Source organism: Hemicordylus capensis, chromosome 6, assembly GCF_027244095.1.
Source record: "Hemicordylus capensis ecotype Gifberg chromosome 6, rHemCap1.1.pri, whole genome shotgun sequence".
In the NCBI taxonomy this organism is placed as follows: Eukaryota; Metazoa; Chordata; class Lepidosauria; order Squamata; family Cordylidae; genus Hemicordylus; species Hemicordylus capensis.
Window position 1 is genome coordinate 20850117 of NC_069662.1, and position 27519 is coordinate 20877635.

Sequence of the window (27519 nt, forward strand, 5' to 3'; positions counted from 1 at the left end):
TATTTTGGAGTTTTAATTTCTGGTTATTTTTAAATTGTTAAATTGTTTTTAAGTTTTTGTATATGTTTTTAACTGGTTTATGTTATTGTAAACTGCTCAGAGATGAAAGTTTGGGGCGGTATACAAATTAGATAGATAGATAGATAGATAGATCCCAGGTGCAGCTAGTAATGCAGGAAGAAGATAAGCTGCACCTGTTGAAATTCCCTCTTCTGGCATCTACTGTATTAAAGATGCAGGAGACCTGTCCTCTGTTCCCTTTGGCAGCCTTAGCCCTATTCTGATGTGATGTGCAGCACTAGTACAATGAGTGTACAGTGTACACAGTGAACACAGGTACAGCACTACAGTTCCTATCTGCACCATGATTTGAAGGGCCTGTATCCAGGTCCACTTTTAAAATGAACACACGTGCCATCATTCACACAAAACCATGTATGAAGGTACAGGCATCATTACATTTGTACAACGTAATGTCTGAACAGTGCTTTTCTCTCTCTCGTATCTCTGTGCCTGACAGGAGCTGCTGAACCAGGTCTTTGATGATGTGGAATTCTTTGTCGGGAAACTGCAGAAATCCGCTGAAGCTTTCCGTGTGTTGGATCAACGCAAGCGCTCTGCAAGGGGACGCCGCCGAGAGCCAGGGGGTGAGAGATGGGCTCAGCCTTGTTCTAGGAATCTACACCAGTTCCCTTGCTCCCCTTGCATGATAGCTGAGGGCCTGGGATACATCCGGCCTGAATGAGGGTGTTAAGACTAGTGATGTCTCTGAATTCTACTTTCATTGGAAGTGGGTCGAAAATTCTGGTTTTGCCCCTAGGAAAGTTCTGGGCTTGACTGGAATTCAATAGGTTCTGTAATGGCTTCCAAAAGGCTTTGTTCCTAGAGCGGCCTTCATAGTACATTCGTGCAGGCTTCTTGTCCTGATGTGCAGCAATTTCATTTTAAAGCTGTACATGTACAAGAGGCCTTTGCCCATGTGTGATGAGCTGCTGTTTCAGGGATGTCTTCAGAGCCACAATGGAACCCAGAGCCAGGGCCTCCTGAACCCCAAGTGGATTCCAGTCTGAGAGGTGGGAATTGAGGAAGTCCTGTTTTGGCTCGCCTGGTGGAGCAGGCCTCCTGCTGATGCAGCACAATGACATCCTGCTGCTCTGCGTATACAAGAGGCCTTTGCTGCCTTGTCGAGGAAGCCTCCAGAGCCGTCAGCACCAGGCCTCTGAAATCCAAAATGGATTATTGACTAAGAGGCAGCAATACTAAGTCATCGTACAAAATTAACCCATCTCATGCTTTCCTTTCTTTGCCACGTGTCTAGAGGGACTCCTGACCCTCCGAGCTAAGCCCCCACCACAAGAGGAGTACGAAGATGCTCTGGCTAAGATGAAATATTCCTTCAGCCTCCTGGTGGGTAGTGTTTGCACTTTCCATCCCAAGGAGTCAAGGGGGTCTCTGCCTGGCTCATGCTAACCACTAGGCCGTGCCTTTTGCTCTCCCTACCCAGGCAAGACTGAAATCAAACATCACCAACCCTACCTCAGAGGAGCTGATACATTTTCTCTTTGGCCCCTTGAAGATGGTGAGTGGTGGATTCAAGGTGGGAGGGAGGGGAGGAGGTAGATGAACATCTGAGTGGCTGACAGTCCAACACAGGTCTACGGACCAGCAGTTGTTGCTTTATTGATCTACAAAAGTGAAACAGTTTTGTAGAGCAGTTTTTCCAGGGCCATGCCGCTTAGGCAGCAGGTGCTGGATCTTCTATTTGAATGCTTGTCCTTCCCACCATCCCAAGCCCCTCCATGCATAGAAAATTAGTGTATCAGGTGGCAGGCTAGCCTGGAACATTTCTTCCGAATGTGCGAGATTTCTGAGTGTAAGGAGTCATCTTATTCATAGAGGAGGCTTCAGGGATGGGGCTCCTAGCTACTATGTAACCCCTCAGTTGGAGCTAGCCTTTGCTGGATATAAAATCTCTCTTCATTGGCAGGGCATTGTGATACATTCCAGGAGAACTGACTATCCTGTGATTGTTATGCTGTATGTTTAGATGGGCTCCAGGGGTTGGGGATGGATTCTGTGAGAAACGAGCTGGAGTTAGGCCCTTGGGTCAAGGGAAGCCGGCCTTCTGGATTCTGGTTCTTGCATCCCACTGCAGGTTGTGGCAACTTCAGGGGGGCCAGAATTCGCTTCTGAGCTACGCAGCCCCATGCTGACCCTGGAGGCAGTGACTCTAATGCGAGGCTGCCTGAAGGAACAGGAAATGGAGCTGTGGCATTCACTAGGACAAAACTGGACCAAGCCAAGGTAGAGGCTGTTAAGGAAAAGAGACTCAGGTGTTTTGCCTTTGCTTGTTAATGTCTGCTCCTTTATCTTTTCTCCATAGTTACAATAGTTTGTTCTTAATTTACCATGCAGCATGTGGTTTAATTCACTTGCTCTTCCTTCCTTTCACCTCTTCAGACCTCGATGGTCCACTCACCGGCCTCTGAATTCTCTGCCCACTCTGCCTCTCTCGATGCCATTGGCTGTTCAGCTCCAATGTCACCATGGGACCTTGCCCTCAAGGTGCCATGGTCACTCTGGCCGCCATTGGCTGAGCTGCTGTGATGATATCAAAGGCACTTGGCGGCCTGAGAATTTTAAGAGGACCACACTGGAAACCTTGGCATTTGAATGTAAAGGCAGGGCATGCTGCTTTTGGTAAATGTGGCTGACTTGTTTATGACTTCAGGGTGCTGGTGCAGCTCAGAGTTGCTTGAGCAGTTCAGTGCTGATCGGCGGCACAGTTTTGGCATCCTGAGTCAGAATGGGTAGTTGGTGCCTGCTGTCTGAGCATGTGGCTGAGGACACAATTTTATCTCTTCCCCCTATGCATTATCACTGCTCATTCTTCACCTTTTTCTTCTACCTTCCTCACCCAGAGTGGACTTTCCCCGGGACTATGCAGCTCCTTACACCCCAACTTTCCGGAGTGGCTGGCAGCCACCGCGCCTGGATCCCTCTGGGCAGCCTTGGGAAGACCCAGTGGAGATGCAACACCGGCATGAAGAACGTCGTGCCCAGGTGAGTGTTGAGGTGGAAAGCAGGCAGAAGATAAGAGAGGCAAGAGGACGGATGCAAAACATTCTGTGGTGGGAATAAAGGGAAATAGAGTGGAACCTCCTTGTGTGTGTAGCCATTAGCATGGCTTGCAAGCAGAAGCCACTGTGATGCCTTTTTTATCTAGAAGCCGACATGCTGCGTTTTGGTCTCTGTTGATCCAGATCACCCACTTTTTGAGTCCTGACTTTTGGGTAAGAAGAATCTGGTGGAACTTAGTCATCTGGAAGAGGCCAACAGCTGTTGTGTTCAGCAAGCTCCACAGATGGCCCATGTTAAACCTTGACTTCCTGAGAGTTTTTACAGGAAATCTTCCATTTCATTTCTGCTGTTTGATAATTGCAAAAGCCAATGCTTATTAGAATAACTTGGGGCATCTGAATCCACCTCAGGTCAGGTTAACTAAACCTGGGGTGCCAGTACTGTCATCTTCTTGCCCTGCATGTCTCTCTGCCATACTCTGGAACTTTCAGCTCAGAAACTCCCCCCCCTGCCCCCCACACTGAAGCCCAGGCAAGTCCTCTGATCAGGAGGCAATGGAGCTGTGTACTAATCACTAGTTAGGGAGGCCCCTAAGTACCCCTTACAAGCCTTAAAAGTACCCCCAGGAACCACTGTTCTAGAATAGCTAGGGCTGATCAGTTGGGCAGCTGGGTAGGATACTGGTTCAGGGCTCTAGGCAGTGCTTTGACCCTGCGCTGCCATGATGATCCCGCTTGGACGCCACTCTTCCTTCCGTGAGCTCAGGGCAGCATTCAAGGAAGTCCTTCTCTCTGCCACTCCCATTTTATCATCACAACAACCATGTGACCGGTAAGTTAGGCTGAGAAATAGGAACTGGTCCAAGATCACAGGGATTTGAACCCAAATCTCACCAGTCAAAGTCCTTCATTAGCCATGGTGTCACATTGGTGCTTACTACTACCTCTAGTTAGTAAGCTAGGCAGTATCTCATCGGTTCATAGGAAGCTGCCTTCTACTGAGTCAGTCCATTGGTTTGTCTAGCTCAGTATTGCCTACTCTGGCAGCAGCTCTCAGATGCATATTTTCCAGCTCTACCTGGAGATACCAGGGACTGAACCCAGAACTTGTGCATGCAAAGCAGATGCCCCACCACTGAGCTATGACTTTGTGGTCCAGAGGCTTTCTCTATGATCTGGATGATTCTGGACTAACTTACTGGAATTGGTAGTTGGGGAAGACCCTGCCTTGAGCAGGACATTGGGCTAATGTGATTGTGGGATCTTGATTGCTAATACTTATCCCCTTTCCTCCCTCTGCCTCATTACAGCAATCTGCTCCCACAATTGCAGCCAATGGGTAAGTTCCACTCACGTTTTGGAATTTGGGAAGGTTTGTGGAGCTCTTCAAAGACAATGGAGACAATGGAGAGACTGAAAATTTGGATCTGAGGGGCAGAGAGGGAGAGGAGGAAAAGCTGTTGTGGGACGGGACTGGCAAAGCCAAGGGCCTGTTGAGTCTGCTGTTTTTCATCAGGAGGTGCTCTCCAAAATTTGGTGGCTTCTTTTAGAATGTCTTCTCAAGCCAGAAGCAGCAGAGTGTCACCTGTCCAAAGGTTGCGACTTTCCCCTTTTTTCTTTTCCCACAAAGACCATCGTCACTTGGGATGATGGGAATTGTAGTCCCACGACATTTGGGGGATCCACATTTGGGACCCCTTGTCCAAAAGGATCATGAGAGAAAGAAGAAAGATGCAGGGAGGGAGGGAGGGAGGGAAGATGGTTACCTTGAAGGGTTTGGAACAGGACACATGGAGGAGGGACTCAGCAGATGGGTCAACTTGGCATTTGTTGAGAAGAGCAACTGAGCCAAGAGGCACCTTCCCAAGTGGTGGCTCTCTTCTCTTGGGTTGGCTGGGGTGGGGTTGGGGGGGGAGTAATGGTCCCCATTCAGACCAGCATAGCATCCCTTCCAGTAGCTGTTGCTGGTCTCTCCCTCTCTCTTGTGTTCCTTTTAAACGGTGAGCCCTTTGGGGCAGGGAACCATCTCCTCCTTTTATTGGCTATGTAAACCACATTGAGAACTTCATTTGTTTGAAAATTGGTATACTGTATACATATTTGCAATAATAATGATTGTATATGGAGGCAAAGTTTCTAAGAAGAGGCCTTAATGTGTGGGGACATTTGGGGTGGCAGTTTGTTCATGGGAAGCTTAAGTCATCTCTGCGTTGCTTTTAAAAAAAAAAACCTGTTTCTGTTTCTCTCTCTCTGTCTCTCTCTCTCTCTCTCTCTCTCTGTGCTTTGGGATAGCTGGGTCCCGTGGTGAGCAGCAAAACCAGTAATAGGATTAGACAGTGAGATGGGGGTGGGACTAGGGGCTGGGGAGGGTAGTAGTCCTTATTAATCAACGGTTCCAGGTTGGTGGGGTGAGGGGCTTAGGGTAGGTGATTAGCAGCCATTTGATGTTGAGGAGAGACTTCCGATGACATCCCCAGATCTAGAAATGCTAATTTGTTGGCTAGGAATCTGTGCAGCCACCAATATAGAATGAGAAGCTCTGAATGCTGAATATGGCAGTTCAAGAAATCCCATGAGTCATGGCTTTTGCAGTTTATTTGCCTTTGAAAAATCACTCTCCTAGCTCTCTTTGCTTCTATGGCACAGACTTTTTTTTTTAATGGGCTGTTTACTGATACAAGTGAGAAAAGAAATAGTGAGGAGTAGCTTAAGATCCAGTAGCCATTAGGAGATGGTTTTTCACATAGCTTCTAGGTCTGGTTCATACCCTCCCTGTTGCCTTACTGCTTAGGTCCACTGTTCTCTGGTTTTCTTGATCCCTCAAGATCAAAAAACCCCTAATTGAAAATGAAGTATTCTGGTGGCTCTGTCCCCAACCAATTGGTGTTCATTTGATTAATCTCATCCATAGCACTATCCAGTTATGTCATTTGTCCTAATAACCATCCTGGGAGATCGCTTAGGCAGAGAAAAATGGCATGTCTACACTGCCAACTCAGGGGCAACCCTTCCATGAGGCAAGGTGAGGCAGATTATTGGGGGTGCCAATGAGGCAGCAAGATGTCCTCCTGCTCCCTGATTTTTTTTAAATGGTGTGTGTGTGTGCGCGCACACACACACACACACGGGAGGCAGCATTTGGCACCCTGCCTCAGGTGCACAGAGGTTTAGAGCTGCCACAAATGTATATATCCATTTTATACCACCTTTAACTGTCAGGGCATCTCTCAGATAATCCTGGGAACTGCAGTCTGAAGGTGCTAAGAGATCCTTAGCTTCCCTTTTCTCCCATATTTCTCTCTCGCACACGGCCAATTCAGGCAATCCCTAGCCCCGCTTTCCTCTTATATTTCTTAGGATGCCTAGCCCTCCTTTTCTCCTTTATTTCTTTCTCTCTCACACACACAGAGACCCAATTCAGGCAATGCTTCCTCTGTCCACCCCAACACACAGTATAAGGATGTGACTACACTGTGAGCATGCACCTCCTCCCTCCTCCCAACATGCCAGGCTGCCTTCCCCACACTTGATTAGGGAAAGGCACCCTAGCGCATTTGGAGTTGGGGGTGGGGGAGGGAGGGTGTGTTCATGGTGTGCTTATGTCCTTATCCCTATCATGTGTGCTGGGTCTGGCAGGCATGGTATTTTCTGAACCGACACACACAGACAGAGTTCTCTGAGAGGGGATTACTAGAAAACCAGTTTTTCAGTCTGTAGGGCATATCGGCCCACCTAGGGGGCTGAAGGATTATCCAGCAAAAAGAGGTGGATCACCATTTGCACATTAAGCCCAACAAGCACAGTGCAGCCCCTCCCCTCACATGACCCAAAATGAGGATATGACTGACCACTGAGGCAGGCTGCGTCAGAGGGAGTGGATTCTCTCATCATCCTTAAAATAAATTAAATCCAGGTGCCTCTTTTCTAGCTGAACTAGAAATTCTGGATTTGAGGCAAGACAGTCTGGATGCAGAAGACAAAGATAGACTAATGTCATAATGGGGTCACTGCAATAGTCTTGCTAAGTGACCACTCCCCTTTGCATTACTTAGGATAGATTCCTGCAAGTTTTTATGATGCGCTATTTACATATAGCAGTCATAAAAACCTTCCAACGATGTGTGGAGATCATGGCTCTCTGCTTCCAGGAAGCCCTTCAGAAAATGGAGGGTGCTGCATTTGCACTAAAAGTGTAAACAAGTTTATGATGGTCTTCGCCCATTATGTTGCCACGTGAAAGCTTTGCATGTGAGAAGTCTGCGATCACACACACAATGGAGGAGGAATCACTGGCTGCCTTAGTCTATCTTCCCCAGATCTGTCAGCTGCCAATTTTCTGTGCTTCTCCTCCTCCCAGGTTTAACCACAAAGAGGAGAGATAAGAGCAGAAAAACAAGGAAGAAAGGCAGCGAATGACTCCTCCTTTGCTTCATGTGATATCTCTAGTCCCTCCAGCTTTCTTTGCTTGGCTGTTGGTGAGGGAACCAGCAGTTCTCAACAGGCAAAATCCCCCTGCACCGGGGCTGTTCCTCCCGTGAGGAGTGTAACGTGTAGCTTGGCTCCTAGAGCATCTTAGGGATGGATCTTTCTGGCACTCGTTGGCCTCTCACCCACGTGGCCCCCAGATGCAGGCATTCACTCCAGCATATTCCAGCAGCAAAACCGAGATGAAGTCCTATCTGGGTGGTTGGGGTGTGTGAACTTGGCTGTAGAGAAGGCATAGTTTGACGATGGCCAAATAACTTGGTGACATGGCAGCTGGATAGCTTGGAGGAGGTTCTTCTGAATGTGGAAAAGGAGAGGGGCCCAAAGAACAACAGGAGCAGCAACAAAGCGTAGAAGCAGCGGCTCATGAGGGCATAACGAACTTTTCTTCCCTCAGACACCTATTCCTTATGTCTGCTTCAGCTCAGTTGTCGGGTGAGTTAAACAGGGAAGGCTCAGGTTTGGCAGGAAGCTAATGAAACAAAAAGAACATTCAGTCCAGACCATGAATAAGGTAGGGAAGAACAGATTCAGAAGAGAAGGAGTAAGTTGGGACCTCTAACTTTTGTGGAAATTCATTGGTGACAATGAGTTGGAGCAGTGGGTCAGAGGAACTAGAATGCCTGGGTTCTCCTGAAAGAAAAGGCGGTTGATCAGTGCTTGATAATGTAGGGAAGAGACCATGAATTGGGAATGATAGTTTTTTAAAGAAGAAAGCTGGATCTGATGAGGAGGGAGACTTTTAACTCCTCAGAGGAGAGTCAGCTATGGAGGCTGGGTGGAGAAGGGCGGGCAGGCAGGCAGGACTGCAGGTGTCAGAGAGGGAGCAGCAGATGGTGCAGGCCCAATGCTCTGGTGGTGGGCTCAGAAGGGAAAAGTAACAGGATGAAAACCAGAGGACAGCGATTTAAAGATGGCGCCATGAAGAGAGCCAAGAGGGGGACGCTAGGCAGCCAGCGAAGGTAGGATGGAGGGTGGGGGAGAAATGGAATGCCTCTCCTTGCTTTGTTTTTCCTTCTCCTGTCCTCTTCTCTACACCCCTTGGCAAAATTTGTGTCCAGTTATCACACCCATCAAGCCCAGCTGGGGAAAGGACTTCAAAATGGAGACTTAGGGAATTCTTCTCTGGCAGGATGTACCATCCATGCAAGAGATACAAGAATCCTATTCAGACATTATGTTGTACAAGGGTACACATATCTGTACACTCATACACGTTTTTGTGTGAATGATTGTACCTGCATTCATTTTAAAGGTGAACCTGTGTACAGGCCTGTTAAATGCATAGTACAGATAGGAAGTATGCTAATGTACTTGTGTTCAACATAATGTGTGAATAACTGGACCTGTGTACACTGTACACTTGTATGAAAGTTGAATACAGTATAACATATGAATAGGGTGATTGTCATTCAGCAGTTGGTGTGGACCAATATCTTGTGTTGCCCCTTCCAAGTCATTTTCCAGTCTGCCCTTCTTTCCATATCATAAACAAATCTCCTTTTAAAATGTGTGTGTGTGTGTGTATTTGCACCCATTCATCTAAACACATTTCTAATTTTATCTGCTAGCACAAGCTGAACATCTCCATATTCACAATCCCATCTCAAGATGTTCCCTTCCTCTCCCTTTTTTATTAGCATTCTGTATTAAAACTGGGTGATCCGGGTGCACTATCAGCATTCCCACAATCAGTGGGAATGCACTATCAGTATTTATTCAATGAAAAATATCTAGGTTGTCAGTGGATTAAAGCATTTTTAGCTGATAAATCATCTGACCTTTAGATGACTAACCAAGCAATCTAAATGAGCTTGCATATTACCAAACCTCATTATGGATGCTTTTTGAGATAGTGAAGGAAGATATTCATACTTAAATAAACAGAAACCTATACTTAAATAAACAGAAACTACCACTCATTGTTAACACAAGAAACACAACTTGTGGAATTCTCTGCCACAAGATGTGGTGACAGCCAAGAACCTGGATGGCTTTAAGAGGGGCTTGGATAACTTCATGGAGGAGAGGTATATCAATGGCTACTAGTTGGAGGGCTATAGGCCACCTCCAGCCTCAAAGGCAGGGGAGTTGCAGCAGGAGAGTTGCAGGGGAGTAACAGCAGGAGAGAGGGCGTGCCCGCCTCAACTCCTGCCTGTAGGCTCCCAGCGGCATCTGGTGGGCCACTGTGTGAAACAGGATGCTGGACTAGATGGGCCTTGGGCCTGATCCAGCAGGGCTGTTCTTATGTTCTAGATAAAAGGAGACTTGCCAGATCAGACCAAAGGGTCCAGCATCCTGTTTCTCATAGTGGCCAATCCGATGTTTCCAGGAAGCCCACAAGCAGGGTGTTAAGGCAAGAGCCCTCTCCTGCCATCTTTTAATATTTTCTTTTTCATTCCCTCTTTTACTAACATACCAGAGCCTCAAAATAACCTCAGAAACAAAGAAGTGTGCTTTGAACAGAACTGAGATGGAACACTAAAGCTTGACTAAACCATAGTTTAATGTTACCAGCACAATCCTTGAGCTCTTGCTCTCTCCCCTGTGTTTCACGCACAAGAAAAAGAGCCACCATTTCTTGTTCACAACAGCTTGTGAACAGGGAAGGATGTCAACATGATGGCTTGATAACTTGGCTTGTTCTCAGGCTGCAGTTAAAACCACCTGGAATTTAACAGGTTGGGATGACACAAAGAAATCGCAGTTGGTTTTAAACCAGGGGTCAGCAACCTTCAGGAGTGGTGTGCCAAGTTTTTGCTTATTTGCTGGGGTTGTTGTCCTTGTGACTGGACCGAGGGTAGGAGAGGCACGCCATCCCCAGCTTAGGAATGAGGTAGAAGGAAAACCCTCCTACCCAGCTAAGGTTTGACAGATGCCCGCCTCCAACCTTGCTTTTATGTAACACATGATCAAATATTGGGAGTGTACACCTCTCCCGAACTAGAGTGGGAGGCTTCTCCTACCCTGAAGATAATTGTGAGAACAGCCCTACTCTAAGGTTTCCCGTGCCAGTAACAGTAGCAGCTGGTGGTGCAGGCACCGCAGGGGTGGTGGTGTAAAGAGAGGCTCCTTTAAGCACAAATTATATAGCCAGGGAGACTTTCTATGTTAAAATATATTACTGGACAGTAGCGACCTGTGCAAGCGCTGCCGGCGGGGAGGGTGCTGCGAGAGGCTCCTTTAAGCATAAATCAGAAGGGGCTTCCCTCCGCTCCCGAATCACCAGCAAGCTTCTCCGAGCTACAGTGCACCACCCAGCACTCCCTGCGGTGGGGCATCGGATCCAACACTCACCTGGCTTCCGCAGAGCCGATCCCCTGCCAGCAGCCAGGTGAGTGTCGGAGCTGCTGCCCCGCTGCAGGGAGTCCTGGGTGGTGCACTGTAGCCCGGAGAAGCTTGCTGGTGATCCCGGAGCAGAGGGAAGCACCTTCTGATTTATGCTTAAAGGGGCCTCTCACACCCACCCACCCCACTGGCAACGCTCACACCGACCGCTACTGGCCTGTAATACTTTTTTAACATAGAAAGTCTCCCTCTCTATATAATTAAACTCTAGTTGTATGCAATGTAAATGATGTTTTTAAAATGCTTAATAAGCTTAGTTTAAAATAAGTTAAGATGCAGATCTTGCCAATGTAGTTCTTCCTGGACAAGCAGAATTTCTGGGAAACTCCCACTAACAATGCCCATCTCTGGATATAGATGTGGAGAAATCCCAGTGCCCCTTTCCGGATATGGGGGAAAAGACAATCTAGCACAAAAGAACTGGCTAATGCTACATTCAGTGTGCAGCCACTTTTGGCGCACGTGCCATAGGTTGTAGGCCCCTGTTTTAAACTATGAATAGGAGTGGAAATTTCCTCCTTTCACACGCAAAGGGAGGGGAACACAAGGTGTGAACTGGTAATGCTATACCATGGTTCAGTTATGGTTTTGCGTTGCATCTGAACTTGGCCTTTAGTTCACCCTCCCTTGCCCCATAACAATTAATCAACTATAACTTTAATTGATTGACTCATTTATTACAGCAGCCTGTCTGTTGATACGATGAATCCTGGGTTGCTTCCACACTAGCTGTCTCACCAGAAGAAGCTGCTGCCAGTCTGTGGACCAGGCCTGCTCAACTTAGGCCCTCCAGCTTTTTTTGGACTACAATTCCCATAATCCTCAGCCACAGTGGCTAATAGCCATGGATTATGGGAGTTGCAGGCCAACATCTGCAGGAGGGCCAAAGTTGAGCAGCCCTGCTGTAGACAATACTGAGCTACATGGACCAATGGTCTGACTCAGTATATGACAGCTTTCTGTGTTCCTATCCACTGACTTTCCCCCCTGTTATCTTCTTGTCTCTTTTAAGATCAGATTTGTGACCCCCCCCCACTTAAAATGCAAACACAGCACCAACCCGTCATCCAGTGTGGACCTGAATCTTCTAATTAAATGCATCTGTGGCTTTAATTTAGATGATTCCCTCCCTATGGCTTCTGGCTCTAATTGCTTTCTCTTCATCACAGCCAGGGCATTAGTGATTAATTCTCCCTTAATTAATCAGTTCATGTTCCCTGTGGGATGACGGGAGCTTTAATTACCAGCCGTTGCTAACTAGCTATTAGCACTATATCACAGTAAAGAAAAAATGCCATTTTAATTCTATTTCCAGCTGATCATAGAAAAGTAAGGAGTTATATCCAAAGTAAGTAAATCCTGACTACGTCCCATCAGGTAGTCAACTTGTCTCCATTGATTTTCAGATTTTAAGAATTCACTTTCTTTTGGTACTGCTCAATGGCATTGGAGCATCATAAGGCTCTAGTGTGGAAGCAATTGCAGCTGATTAATCATATGAGTTTCATTGATTAAATCTGCATATGAGAAATCATAGTTCTAAATACAAGAGCATGCTTCCCTTGTGTTTAGACCATGCATCCAAGTTCTGAAGCAGGCCATCTCAGAAGAGGCATTCCCCATTCTCTCTCACATGCAGGAGGGAATGCCTCTCTGAGATTACATATGCTGCTTTCAAAATAATTTATTTACTGTTTCAAAATAATTTATTTTTAAATTAGATGATTGATTAATTGGGGGCACCTCTTAGTCTAGGGATTAAACAGCTTAAAGGTTGCCTTTCTGCCTAAAGCTCATAAGATAACTTGCAATTCCAGGAAAGTATAAGCAGAAAGATTGTTCTGGGAAAAGTGAAGGATGAAGGTGAAATTTAATATGCATGTTTAGGCACACAGGCTATTTTTGAAGTTCAGGATGGAACCCTGGAGCCCAGATCTCCAGCCACAGCCCTGATCTTCTCTCTACTTTACTGGTTTTCCAGAAGAGGCCTTCCTGCCTATAACTCGGTGTGCTCTGCCTTCCCTCCCAACAGAGACAAACATGCAGAGGACAAGTGGATGAGCTGCACCTATGACTTCGTAGCCAGGAATAGCAATGAGCTATCAGTGCTTAAGGGGGATGTGGTGGAGGTAAGTTGGCATCTTGACGTGTTGTCTTCAGGATCCTTGCAATGCCTTAGGACAGCCCTGCCTCTAACTTGAGTGACATAGATGGGAGGGGCACAAGTGGCAGCTTGGGCACAGCTTAAGGGCTCTTCCAGACGATGGTTTCTTCTGTAACTTTTCAAGCTTTAGCTAAAGAGGGAGGGAGTGCCACTTTAAAGTGGTCATGAAAAGAGTGGGGTGGGGGGAGAAGCGCTGGCCAGCAGCTCATGCTTCAAAAAGGGCACAAGGACGGTCTTCCCATCTGGCTGGAGCACCAGAACTTGTAAGGAGGCACAACGAGCTTCTTCAGAACCCAACGCAGGCGTCTCTGGAGCCTGACGGAGGGCCCGAACTTAAGTAAGGCAGGAGCTTGAAAAACTATGGACAAAAAACCGTTGTCTGGAAAAGCCCCGGTATGAACTGTTGTTGCTGCATTCTGTGCCAGTCTTAGCTTCCAAATGCTTTTCAGAGGCAGCCACACAGAAGGCCTGTTAGGGTAATCTGGCCTGAATGTTACTAAGGCCTGCATGGCTGTGGTCAGGCCATAGTCACAGCGACAAGTCAGGGTCTCTTCTGAGCAAGTGTAGCAGGGATCCTTTTGAGAACTAGAAGACTTGGGGCCGAGGTTGGTGTGATTTGAAACACATCATTTGGCCTTATATGTTTGCGGGGGATGTTTTTGTTTTGGTAAATAGCATTATTATTATTATTATTATTATTATTATTATTATTATTATTATATTATTTTAATAGCCCGCTTTTCAATGCAAAAGGTCTCGAAGCAGTTTTCCTAGAAAAAGAATAAGAATATATTCACAAAAGACACCCTGTCCCCCAAATAGGATTAGGGACCAAAATATGGGAAGTTGGGGATTTAACCTTTTGCTGCCCCCACACTCCCAGTTAATATTTGGACCCCCACAGCTGCTCTTTCCAAAAAGAAAATCCACAGGGCCAAACAACATTTAAAGCCACATCTAATCTACCCCTTCTCTCTCTCTCTCTTTAAAACTTTATTTCAAATTTCCTTATAAGCCTTTTATATATTCCCAAACGACGAACACTGAAATACATGGTCTGGCAGGCTACTAGGGTTTTTTTGGTGGGCTAGTCACTTTTGTGGAATTCATGGCAAAGCTGAATTAGGGCCCCTCTCCTGATGCTTCCCAGTTCCACAAGTAGTATCACTCTGGAGCAAATGCACATGGGTTTGGTCATGCACAATCAGCGGCACATGCATTTATTCAGCCACGTGCACACCGAAGGGGTGTGCACGCATGCGTAAGAATGTCTGCAAAGAAGTTGGTGGAATGTGGGTTTTTCCCCCCAGCTGAGCAGCTTAGTTGGGAACTTTTTGTTTTTATTTGTCACTAGGTCCTGGATGACAGCAAGAAATGGTGGAAGGTTCAGAACAGCTACAGTCAAGTTGGCTACGTCCCCTATAATATTCTCACCCCACTTCCGACTGGGGATTTTTCCAGCACCCAAAACAACACTACAATTGCTCAGATCAATGGAAAGAGCCCTGTAATAACCAAGGTGAGGTGGACCACAGCAATTAGGGCTTTGTCAGAGTAATTATGTATGTGTGTTAAAAATGGGTAACCCATTTTTCTGTAAAATATATCCAAAGTAGCTTACAATAGAAATGTTTCATACAGAACAGAAAACAGCAATAAAAATCCCTAACATAATCAGCTGCACCCACAAGGGAAACAGTCTACAACTGGATAAGTTTAGAAAAAAAGACAGCTAGGCGGGGACTTGGTAGACATGTATAAAAATGTGAAGGGAGAAGACAGAGAAAAGAAAGCTTTAGTCTCATAACAGTTGAACTTGGGGTTGCCCAATGGGGTTGATTGGCAGCTGGTTCTGGACTGACAAAAAGAAGGTGCTCCTTCACACAAGGCATCATTTGCTTAGGAAGCTCACTGCCAATGCTGGTAACTAGCTTAACTTCAAGAAACGGATTAGGCAAATGTATAAGCGGAGGGATCTATCGATTAGATGAGAGGTTGCCAGTCGCTGTGAGAGCTAAACCAAAGCTTCATGCTCACAGGCAGTATATCTCTCAGCACCAGTTGGGGATGGGGTGGGCGAGGGGCTGTGGCAGGGAGGGCTCTTGCCTACATGGCCTGCTTCACAGGGGCTTCCTGGAGGGGTCTGATTGACCACTGTGAGAAACAGGATGCTAGACCAGATAAAGTTTTGGTTGTTGACGAAGACGACGACTACACTGCTTTCAACAAAAGGTTCACAAAGCAGTTTAGCTATGGACAAAATAGTAAAATGGCTCCCTGAGCCCAGGGCTCACAATCTTTAAACACAAACACACACACTCACACTGCCTCCCCCTGCCCCAAATGAGGAGCTTCTGCAACAACAGCCACTGGAGGGATGCTGTCCAGGGGCTAGATGCTGTCCGGGGGTGAGGGGGGAAGTTTCACAACAACCAGAAATATGTTAATCAAATGGTGTGTTCCTGATTCTCTACTCCCCTCCCCCTTCTGTATATCCCCCAGCTCTGATCCCGCATATTCAGCTTCTACTAGGTTTTTTTTGTTTTGTAAGCTTAAGGTAAAATTTAATTACCTTGAAATTAAATAAAGAGTTTCTCACTTGGGACTCCATCTGAATTCTTCAAAGCTAGCTCTGCTAACACTGATGACTTGAGGTCATCGGGTCTGGGCCAAATCTAGGGAAACTTTAAGGAATGGGGTGGAAAGTTTCACTCCTGGGTCCATGAAACTCAGGAGGAGGAAGGAAGAGAACTGCTTTTGAATCAAATATCCATTCCCACCAGTCTGGTTTTACTTTCAAATTGCATGCACTGCAAATGTGAAAGCCAATTTAAGCATCGCCTGTAAAAGTGGCCTGTGGAAATGTGTGGGGCCCAAATGGTTTAAAAACACACCCATCCTGGGAGATGCAACTGGTGTAACGCATTGCCCATGCCTTGCCTTCTTCGGGAGGCTAAGCTTTTAATTTTTCCGGCTTTCCTCTCTGTTTAGAAAACTCCGCCACAGCCACCACCAAAGAGCAAAGGTCTGTACTCAAACTCAAATGGCAAATCCTGGGCCAGCACTGAGAGACTCAACATGGACGTAAATGAGCGAGGTAAGACTCAGCTACACACCCAGCAGGGGCGTAGCTATAATTGAGCGGAAGGGTTCAAAGAACACGGGCCCCCAGCTCCTGAGGGCCCTCCAGTTCCATCCCGCCCTATTTTCTTCATTATCTCCCTCATTCTGGGGGGCCACCAGAGAGAGGAATGAACACGGACTCCCTCTCCCCTAGCTACGCCCCGTCAATCAGATCGTAGGAGCCTCACTGGCTACCTAGTTCAACTTCCTGCTCGATGCAGGAAATCCAGAGCTGGAGCATCCCCAGCAGATGGCCGCTGTCCAGTCTCTACTTGAAAAATCTCCAGCGAGTAGAGCCCCCCACTTCCTCCCAGAGGAGGATCTTTTTCTCATTGTTTGGCCGGATAATTGGCCCAAATGATCTTGGAAGAGTCCCAGTGCAGAGGAAGAGACACCTTAGCTGACACATTATCAGGGCCGGCCAAGGGTTGGCAGTGCCCCAGGTGAAGAGGGCACCCTGTCCCCTTCATGTGGGTGAGCGTGGGCAGGCAGTCCACGTTGCCTGCCCGGACACCCACTTGCTCTTGCATGTAATAATAACAATAACAGGCGGTGGTGGTGAGGAGAGCAAGTGGCCAAGCAACAGGCATGGGGAGCACCCACTCACTCACACTTGCTCACCCTCTCGCTCCCACCCATGTGGACGGCACGTGACCTGGGCCATCGGTGCCCATCTCTGCCTGGCAGCCTAGGTGGCCACCTATTTCACTTAGTGGACAGGCCAGCCCTGCCCATGACCTTTCCTAGCAGATTGTAGGCTGCAAGAAGCTGGCTTCTGGCCTGGTCTAAAGTACACAGCTATTGAACTCCTACACTTCCTTAGGTAGGCCCAAAGCCTGCATTTGAATTAAGTAAGTGTGTGTGTGTGTGTGTGTGTGTGTGTGTGTGTGTGTGTGTAGAGAGAGAGAGCGAGAGCGAGTGAGCAAGTGAGTGCACACTGTAGGGACTTTGACATACAGTGACTTTTGTTTTGGATAGTTGAAGGACAGGAAACAGAGGGTAGGAATAAATGGACAGTTTTCACAATGGTGGGAAGTGGGGTCCCCCATGGATCGGTACTGGGACCAGTGCTCTTTAACTTGTTCATAAATGATCTAGATGTTGGGGTAAGCAGTGAAGTGGCCAAATTTGCAGATGACACTAAACTATTTAGGGTAGTGAAATCCAAAAAGATTGTGAGGAGCCACAAAAAGATCTCTCCAAACTGGGTGAGTGGGCAACAAAATGGCAAATGCAGTTCAATGTAAGCAAGTGTAAATTGATGCATTTTGGGGCAAAAAACACCAACTTCACATATACATTGATGGGATCTGAGCTGTCCGTGACTGACCAGGAAAGAGAGCTTGGGGTCGTGGTGGACAGCTCATTGAAAGTGTCGACTCAATGTGCAGCAGCTGTGAAAAAAGCTAATTCCATGCTAGGAGTCATTAGGAAGGGGACTAAAAATTAAAATGCCAATATTTATAATGCCCTTATACAAATCTATGGTGCGGCCACATCTGGAATACTGTGTACAGCTTTGGTCACCATATTTTAAGGATATTGTAGAACTAGAAAAGGTGCCAAAGAAGGCAACCAAGATGATCAGGGGTCTGGAGCACCTTCCTTCTGAGGCTAGGCTACAGCATCTAGGGCTCTTTACCTTGAAAAGGAGGCATCTAAGGGGAGAAATGTTTGAGGTGTATAAAATTATGCATGGAATGGAAAGGGTAGACAGAGAGAAATTTCTCTCTGACACACACAGCACTAGAACCAGGGGTCATCCCATGAAACTGAAGGTCGGAACCTTTAGGACCGACAAGAGGAAGTACTTTTTCACAGCACATAATTAATCTATGGAATTCTTTGCCATGGGCTGTGGTGATGGCCACCAGTTTGGATGGCTTTAAAAGAGACAAATTCATGGTGGACAGGTCTATCAATGACTACTAGTCTGGTGGCTGCGGGCCACCTCCAGCCTCAGAGGGCCTTGTGCCTGGTCCAGCAGGGCTGTTCTTATGTTCTTATAGTGGGTAAAAAGTAAAGTGTGCTGTCGAGTCAGTGTCGACTCCTGGCGCCCACAGAGCCCTGTGTGTGGTTGTCTTTGGTAGAATATAGGAGGGGTTGACCATTGCCATCTCTCGTGCAGTCTGAGATGATGCCTTTCAGCATCTTCCTATATCGCTGCCGCCCAATAGTCTGGGAAACATACCAGCAGGGATTTGAACCGGCAACCTCTGGCTTGCTAATCAAGTCATTTCCCCACTGCGCCATTAGGTGGAGATAAGGTTAATTCACACACATGCTTAGAACTGAGTCCCAGGTGCCACGTGTGATATCACTTCCCATTTTCAGAGCGTTTTGTCAGCGTCAATGAGGAACTTGCTCTGCGGCTAGCCAACGGGACAACTGGTCGTTGCAAGAGTCTTCAGATCCAGCGCACTCCAGACACCAGTGTGCCTTTAGGATACGATTCAGATCCTGCTCAGGTCCACGCCTGGCTGGAGGCCAAAGGATTCCACCCCTTGTGAGTTGGTGCCTGTTTCTCTTTGGGAGGATGGGTGGATTGGCAAGGGAGTCCAGGGAGACCCTTTGATTGTCACCAAACACAGGCTGCCCTTGATGTCTTTTGACTGATGCCCAACAGTCATGAGGGCCTACACAGGTCAGGTTAATCTTAGGGATTTTCCTTGTTGTCAGGCGTCTGGCCTTTTGGCAAACACAGCAGCCACTTTCCTGCACATGAAGCCATTCACCGCTTCCGGTCGTTGCAATGGCAGGGATTCCCCACATTGGGTCTCCAGATGTTGTTGGACTACAACTCCTGTCATCTCCAGCCACCATGGCCTTTTGGCTGATGGGATTTGACAGGGATGGTGGGAGTTGTAGCCCAACACCATTTGGGAACCCAAGATTGGGAATTCTTGCGCTATGGGTTATTCACTCTTCCTGCCCAATATGAGGAGAGCTGATCTTGTGGTAGCAAACATGAATTGTCCTCTTTGCTAAGCAGGGTCTGCCCTGCTTTGCATTTGAATGGGAGATGACACATGAGCACTGTAAAATATGGGGCCGCTCTGGGAAGGGAACCTGCGTGCTTACATGCAGAAGGCTCCAGGTTCCCTCCCTAGGACCTCCAGGAAGAGCTGAGAGAGACTCCAGCCTGCAGTCTTGGAGAGGCTGCTGCCAGTCTATGTAGACACTACTGAGCTAGATGGATCAAGGGTCTGACTTGGTAGAAGGCAGCTTCCTATGTTCCTAATATAAGCCAAATTTTAGGCATAGAGAAGCACACCTGTGCTCATCAGTTTCCTGATTGGCTTTTGCAGTGTCTCTTGGCTCCCTCATTGCCCAATACCAATCTCTGAGACACCAAAGATGTCAAACTGACAGGATGCTGTTTGCCTAGTAGATTCTCACTGGTGCTTCAACCATTCTGTTCGTCCACAGCACAGATCATTAATCCCCGGTCTGAAGATGAGGGCCACTGTGACTTGATGTGCAAGTCTCTTTTATATCCATTCTGCGTTTGGGGTTTTATGAGCGTCAGTGGCGGAAGCCCTGATTCTTCCTCTGATCCATCCACTCCTTTCTTCCACAGGACTGCAAGTGCTTTGGGGGTTCTGAATGGAGCTCAGCTCTTCTCCCTGAAGAAGGATGAGTTCAAAGCTGTCAGCCCAGAGGAAGGAATTCGAGTCTACAGTCAAGTCACCGTCCAGAAAGCCCTCCTGGAGGTATAGGCAGCCCAGAAGTTGCTCCTATGGGGTGGAGAGGCGGTGATGCACGGGGATGATTAAGTCAAGACTTCTAGGCTCTCTGGGAAGGGAAGATGTAAAGAGCCAGGGGACAGGATTGGAGTCTGGGCAAGCAGAAAACTTACTAATTGTTTAGAAAATCAGAGCTCTCTCTGCAAAGTAATTATTACACAGGATGTAATTGGGGATGGCGGGGGAGTGTCTGAAGCCAAGACAATATCGGTTCATTATTTCCATTCTTTTTCTTCCAGGATTCTAGGAAAATATCAGAACTACAAGCTGTAATGGAGAGACAGAAAAGGAAAGTGGATAGTGTGACTGAGTAGCCAAAGACCTTCTTGTTCTGATGTGGAAGTGTCCTCTGTTGGCAAAATGTGGGACTGAAGGGTAACAGGCTCAGAAGCTACGCCGCCATCCTCAAACTTGACTTATTACCTGTCCTGCATTCATCAAAATGTGTCTTGTACAGGAACACTGGTTTGATCTAAACCTTCTTCATTGAGACCATCTCTTCCTCATCTCTGCTCAAGGGATCAGAATGTATCCTGCATTTTCAAAATCACCTTTTTTGAGGGACAATGCAGGGATAATATTTTGGTTCCTTGTCCCTCCTCCCAGAAATTTTTTTTTTTAAATGTGGATTAGTTCCATCAGCAATCCCTTTTTAAAATGGAAGACATTAATATTGTAATTCTCTCTCTCTCTCTCTCATATGCAGAGTAAAATAACTTTGGGATGGAACAGTCTCTTTCAGCTATGGAATTATGGAAATCCAAGATCTCTTGCCATCATCGGATCCATTTCCCAGCCCTAAGCAAGATGTTATTGGAAAGGATTTCCTGATTCTTTGTGTTCTTATGGTTCACTGTTCTTTCAGTTAAATCTAAGCTACAGTTATTGTTGCACATGTGATTGGTAATGCAGTTGCAATGCATCTGCATAAAATCATTGGGGTGCGGGACTGTTTGCACAAATCTATTTTGCTCAAGGTTACACGGCATCATAGGGGTTGAAGTCAAACCTCTGCCTCTACTTCCTTGCAGTATTGAGCTGGCAGCTCATTTCTAAGAAATTATCTCTCACCTGTCCTCATAATTTTAAAAAAAGGTACCAGTGAAAAAAGAGTTTAGTGCAAAAGTATGACATTAAAAACCTATCGTCCTGCACAAAAGACTGCTGGAAAATGATGGGGAAATTACTGCTATGAATATTTATATACCGCTCTTCAACCAAAGTTCTCAAAGCGGTTTACATAGAAATATAAATAATCCATCAATAAGATGTCCCCCTGTCCCCAGAGGACTCCCAATATAAAAAGTAACATAAGGCAGATACCAGCAACAGCCACTGGAGGGATGTTGTGCTGGGTTTGGATAGGGCCAGTTGCTCTCCCACTGCTAAGTATAAGAGAGAGGATCCGTTTTACAAGATGATAATTTCATCCTTATGTGGAGGCTGCTCTACCATGCTGGAGCGCTCACTCCCTAGAGATAGAAGTCGCTATTGAGCACTACCATCACTGGCCACCAGATGGCAGCTTCTGTTTGAGGCAAACCTAGATCTCGCTCACAAATACTTCTGAACAAATGCCCTTTTCCGACTTTAATTATGTGCATAAAAACGTTGCCAGATTTTACAGTTCGACCCCTTTGTCTCTGCGTGTACATTTTTGAGAAATGTTTGGGCTGATTCAGCTGTTTTCAAGAACTTTTGTGCAAGAGGATTTGGTATTTGAACTTAAAAAGAAAAAGAAAAGTCAATTTGATCATCTTGAAATATGCCATGCTACTCTCTCTCTATTTGTGGATAAAGTGTGTGTCTGTGTGGAGGGTGTGTGTTAGGAATTTAACTGGATAGACTTTTTTTTCCCCCTGGCAATTTTCACACAATTTGTTAACTAATTTGTGGAAGAACACACAGTGATTTTGAGCACTTTGGTATCTGAACTGCTCCCATTTGAACTTCCTGGTGTTAGCATTAAGTACAACTTATGCCAGCAAGTTCTCTTCAGTTTGTTTACTCTTGATCTGTGCCTTAAGATTAATGCTTTGGCAGAATTTGAGCCAAATCGCCCACAGCTGTTTTTTCCAAAGGAAATCAAGTGGAAGGGAATATTTATTTTTAACCCTATTTATATTAACTTAATGTTAGCTGCCGTTAATGTTTTGTAAAGAGCAGACTGATAATTTACATTGCTTTCTTTCCAGCTATAAACTAATTTTGAGATCCCCACTTCTAGCATAGGGGTTGGCAGTTCTTAGCCCCTGGACCAACTTGGGCTTTTTGGAGGTTCCAAACCGCCCCCCCCCCCGCCACTTTGTAAATTCAAAGTGAAACCAAGTTTAGAGATAACAGGCTCTGTTGCAATGGCAGTGCTTTTGGGGAGTGGCAGGAAGGCAGGGAGGGAAAGTTTGGACTACCATTTTCTCATCCAACAGGCTGCTCTAAAGCAGTAGTTAGAAAGAGAAAGCAGAGAAGCCAGTTAGTCTCCAATCTGCAGCCCACATGTAGCTTACTGAGGTACAGATTCCTGTAAGAACCAAGATAATCTTCTAGTCCTCATGGTTTCACGAGTAAGTCTCAGAACCTGTTGCTTTCAAGGGGGTTTTGAATGCTTTAGAAGAGCAGAATTTAGAAGATTCCAGATTATTCCAGACTAGGCCAGCTTGGTGCAATGTGAACAAAATACATGCTGCCTGGGAGATAAATGTACTTGATCGGCGTGCTCAGTTTATCATTAATTAAGGCTTACAAATGTAACTCTCATTTCTAAATACTTCCTGAGATATCTGGATGTTTTTCTCCTATAGTGGGAGGTGCATGATGGAAGAGCAACATGTTCACCAATTGGGGGCTGGCACTCGCTGGGGAAACTAATTATATAAGAAGTCTGTAAATAAATAAATAAATAAAATATGTAAATGAGATGCTGTTTTCTGGTTCATGGTACATTTGCAGTTATAACCCTAAGTATAGAACTTGTCTGTCTTTGCAGGAGCACAGACAAATTAAAATTGTTAGGGGCTCCCAGGATGGGCATTGGGCAGACCATGGTGTCTCTCCCTTTAAAGGCTCCCCCCACCAATCTCCTCTTTTGCTACTTCAGAGCCATTGATCACCCTGAAAATCATAAATCGTGGCATTAGAGTTAATTGAACGTGCTTAAAGTGAGCTGAAGTGCAGCATGTAGTTCTTATTTTAATTGTCATCTTTGTTGGGAGGGCCAGTCATCTGGGCAGGGGCCCTGCCACATAGTGCTTCGTGTTTAAATCAGCTCCATGAAGAATAATCTAGTAGGAGTGGGGGAAGCAAGGAAGGCTTGACCTGCCCCTTTATCCCCACCTCAAAAACCGCCTTACTTATGGTATGTCAGTAACTCTAGTTGCTGACCAAGATATACTCTGCAAAGGGCTATCTAGGGTGTCCCTTGGACCACCACTCTACTATCGCACGCTAAGAAGAGCCAAGCTGGATCGGACCAAATGCCCAGAATCCTGTGTCTCACTGTGGTCAATCAGTTGCCTCTGGGAAGCCCACAATCTGGATATGACGGCAATAGTCCTTCCCTGCTGTTGTCTTCAACAACTGGCGTTCAGAGGTATACTGCCCATGACCATGGAGGTTCCACATAGCCATAATGACTAATTGTCTGGGTAGAGCTTGCCCAAGGTTTTGTGGAACCTAAGGTGAAGCCCCCAATGCTGCCTTGCCACATGTCTCCAGTGGGGGCCAGCCCCATTTCAAAACCAACCCTTAGAGTTAGAGTTAATGGAACGGGCTTAAAGTGAGCTGAAGTGCATCATGTAGTTCTTATTTTAATTGTCATTTTTGTTGGGAGGGCCAACCCTTGCAAGCTTTGAAGGTGGCAATGGGGGGTGGGTGGGTGGGTGGGGCACAGGGAGGAGGAAAGGTTGCCAGCAGCCTTCTCTTAGGCTTTATGCAAGTTTTGCAGAGGGTGTGAAGTGCTTGCAAGGGTGTGGCAGGCCTGTTGAATAGTGGTGGGCCTCTTGCCACTCGGCTGGCGCTCCAAAAATCCACCGCCTGAGGCAACTGCCTCATCTTGTCTCATGAAAGGGCTGCTGCCTCTGTGCCTGTGAGAGACCTTCTCCTCCATGAATATGCCCAGTCCCCTTTTAGAGCTACCCATAAGAAGACCTGGTGCTTCTGATGTGGCCCTCCGTTGTCACCATGACACCCTACCTTCTCTCTCAAACCACTCAGACACACACACACACACACTTGACCGAGACCACCTCTCAGCAGGTCTGCACATCCAGGAGCTCCCCGTCCAGGGACTCTGAGGTCTCGCTAGCCTGCCTTTTCTGGAAAGGGAGAGCCGGTCCGAGCAGTTTGTTTTTGAGCGGCAGTGGGGGGGGACATCTGTGATTTTGCAACATGAGTGTTGTGGTGAGCTGTGTTTATGGAGCGGATTCTTTCAATTCCTGTCAAAAACAGCCCAGACCCTGTCAGAGCGGGTCTCGGCCTGCTTCGGAGGGCGGCTCCCACTGTGGGTTAGAGCTGCCAGCCACTTGACAAGCCGGGTGGGGCGGGGCTGGACGGGGGTGGGGGTGGGTGGGAGATGTGTGATCCCGTCACGCCCTGGCACGTGGGCAGAGGCCTGGGGTGGATCTCGGGAGCCCTTAATAGCACAGCAGATGGGGCAGCAGGAGCACCGCCAGCGGGGGCTGGTGGGGTAGTTGGGGGGCAGGGAGAGCCTTGGCAAGAGTTTGGGAGGAGTCCCTGAGAGGGTGTGAAACGTTTCGTCCCTCTTGGCAGATTCCGTACTACACACACACACACACACACACACCCCTCCAGGGACCTTCCCATTGCTATACATTTCACAACCCACTGATAGCCCCCATTAAATAAGCAGCCACGCAAGCTGCCAGGAACAGGGTGAGGCAGGGGCTGGGCTGGGCTGGGCTGGGCTGGAAAGGCAGCCAGCTAGCTCATCACTCCATGCCCCTGGTATAAGCAGGCCTGTGCCTCCCCGGAGGAGAACTGCCTCTCCGGCTGCATTCTTCCCCCTGCGGAGGTCAACCAGTGTCTGGGCTGGCTGTGCCCCCAGTGGGGTGGGGGTGGTGGGTTTCCCACATGACTGAATGCATGCGCCTTCATGGGGGGGGGGGTGGCCGATCCCTACCCATCAGAAACTGGGTGTCAGGAAGAAGGTCCTGATCTGTTTGCGTTTTCAGCGTGGACGGATTTTGTTGTTTAAAGGAGATGCGTTTCGTCAGGCGGCGACCTGCAGTCTGAAGGAATACAGCCCAGACAAATATTTTACGGCCTCGGTGACAACCTGGTCTCACAAGCAGACGCAGAGCGCTGTTTCAACAGGAGTGCTGAGAAGCAGCAGCTGTGAAAAGGACAGCGACAGGCCGGGCTCCCTCAGCTCTCTCACCTATTGGCATTCTTCTTCGTCGTCTTCTTCGTTTTCGTCTTCCAAATATTTATACAGCACTTTTCAACAACAACAAAAGTCCTCACCGTGGCTTACCTAGCAAAAGAAAATAAAAGATGGGGAATGACATATCAGGTCTCCCCGCACTTACCCCTCAAACCAACCAGGTACACAATCTCCTTCATAAAGTCAGACATCCCCTTAGAATGATGGGTCACATCTACACAGGGTCACATCTACAACAGCCCCGCACCCCTTGCTGGGATTCTTCCACTAAGAACAGTCAACAAAAAATGCATGCCTTGAGTTGTACCACTTTCGGGGGGGGGGGGATGTTTGAAGTTAGTCAGGGATTCTCAAACTTGGGTCCTCAGGTGTTATTGGACTTCAACTCCCATAATCCCCAGCCTCAGTGGCCTTTGGTTGGGGATTATGGGAGTTGAAGTCCAATAACACCTGAGGACCCAAGTTTGAGAATCACTGGGTCAGATGTTTGAATGCTCTCTAATGAGAAGGGAACCCCTCTCTAAACACATAGAAATAAAAGGCTTACACTCTCTTACTAATACACCAACTCAGATCGTGTGTAGACACTGCTCTTGCTGCCTTTCTCCACATTGTGAGAAGCAGAATGTCTCTCTCCCTTCACCTCATACACCCTCCTCGGGTAGATTCCTGCTTCTTCCCCTGGGCTTAGCAACCAGCTCTCAGGGGCAGCCATTTGGAGGAGAGATGGAGGTCGCCCACCACCCCTCACCCTCCTACAAGGCTGACTGCCGCCAAATCCTGTTGTTGCCACACAGCCACTGACTGCTCCCTCTGTACATCTCTCTTGCCTCTTGCTGGCACTTGGGAGCTGTCTTATACTCCTCAGGAAGCCAGACCAGAGAAGCTCCACCTGTCCCTATTTACCAGAGACAGCCCCTGTTTTCTGGAATCAGTCCCTGGTAAATCACGACCCCTTTTTGTCCCTACTTTTGCCTCTTGGGGATGCCTTGTTCAGTCATTTTTCATATGTGTTGTGTTTTATAGCTGCTTCTCTCACAAACACAAAGTAATCTTACATAGATTTGACAAAGAGTTTATTCAGAGACATCAGCCGCCTAATGGTGCATTGAGGAAGTCACTTGCCTAGGGAGCAAGAGGTTGCCGGTTTGAATCCCTGCTGGTATGTTTCCCAGACGATGGGAAACACCTATATTGGGCAGCAGCGATATAGGAAGATGCTGAAAGGCGACATCTCAGTAGTGGTTAGAGTGCTGGACTAGGACCGGGGAGACGCGAGTTCAAATCCCCATTCAGCCATGAAACTAGCTGGGTGACTCTGGGCCAGTCACTTCTCTCTCAGCCTAACCTGCTTCACAGGGTTGTTGTGAAAGAGAAACTCAAGTATGTAGTACACCGCTCTGGGCTCCTTGGAGGAAGAGCGGGATATAAATGTAATAATAATAATAATAATAATAATAAAAACAACCCCTCCTGTATTCTACCAAAGAAAACCACAGGGCTCTGTGGTTGTTGCCAGGAGTCGACACCGACTCGACGGCACAACTTTACCTTTTCACTTTTATTCAGAAACAACTCCATTTTCTCCTCCTTCTTTCCTTCCCGTTTTCTTTCTCATCACACCCCCCATTCGCTACAGTAATGGGACCACTGGGACAAACTGGTAAACAACAAAACATAAAAGATACTGGAGAGAATACAAGATGTTGCTCCCGTTGACATTCTTCAAACGCAGACCCCTCCCAGAGTCTCTCGAAATTACACCTCCAGGTGGCTGAGTGAAGGCATTGTGCATCTCATGCACCTGCACCGGCAGGTAAAAGGGGGCGCTGTGTTCTTCTAAGGCACCATGCCGTGCACCGCTTATAGCAGGTGGGAGCCACTCCTTAGCCAAGTGTAATAGCAGGTGGGGAACTTGGGCAGCCATCCTTGGTATGGGACTTGGTGATTACAGGTGTGCCTGTCATCACCAAATGGTGGATGGCGCAGGCCTGGCTCCTCTGCTTTGGTAACCTAGAATCATGCACTCCCCCTGCACTTTATTACCTGCTTCCCATTTGGAATTGAATGTGATGCCTCCCAGGTCGCTTAGCTACATCCAGGGGTGGCCCAAGGTATTGTGGTGCCTGAGGCAAGTTGTCAAATGCTGCATTGCCCCACAACCCTGGTAGGGGA

The 27519-nt window shown here is 47.3% G+C and overlaps 1 protein-coding gene and 1 long non-coding RNA gene across 5 annotated transcripts in view; one reads left to right on the forward strand and one right to left on the reverse strand.

Annotated features, from left to right (window-relative positions):
• EPS8L1 (EPS8 like 1) overlaps positions 1-22824 on the forward strand; it is a 51904-nt gene extending 29080 nt beyond the window's left edge. For all 4 annotated transcript variants that reach the window (XM_053261172.1, XM_053261173.1, XM_053261174.1 and 1 more), the window contains 12 exons: positions 521-647; positions 1319-1407; positions 1505-1579; positions 2156-2304; positions 2922-3063; positions 4391-4419; positions 12946-13042; positions 14432-14596; positions 16069-16174; positions 18535-18706; positions 19781-19913; positions 20186-22824. In XM_053261172.1, the coding sequence (XP_053117147.1) occupies positions 521-647; positions 1319-1407; positions 1505-1579; positions 2156-2304; positions 2922-3063; positions 4391-4419; positions 12946-13042; positions 14432-14596; positions 16069-16174; positions 18535-18706; positions 19781-19913; positions 20186-20260 (1359 nt within the window). In that variant the 3' untranslated portion in view covers positions 20261-22824. The remainder of the gene's footprint in view (positions 1-520; positions 648-1318; positions 1408-1504; positions 1580-2155; positions 2305-2921; positions 3064-4390; positions 4420-12945; positions 13043-14431; positions 14597-16068; positions 16175-18534; positions 18707-19780; positions 19914-20185) is intronic.
• On the reverse strand, positions 1-26037 carry LOC128329644 (uncharacterized). The gene is made up of 3 exons (XR_008309731.1): positions 25892-26037; positions 25339-25434; positions 1-1219 (listed from the first exon to the last, which is right to left on the reverse strand). It is a non-coding gene; the product is annotated as an uncharacterized LOC128329644 (long non-coding RNA).
• Positions 26038-27519: the final 1482 nt, after the last annotated feature.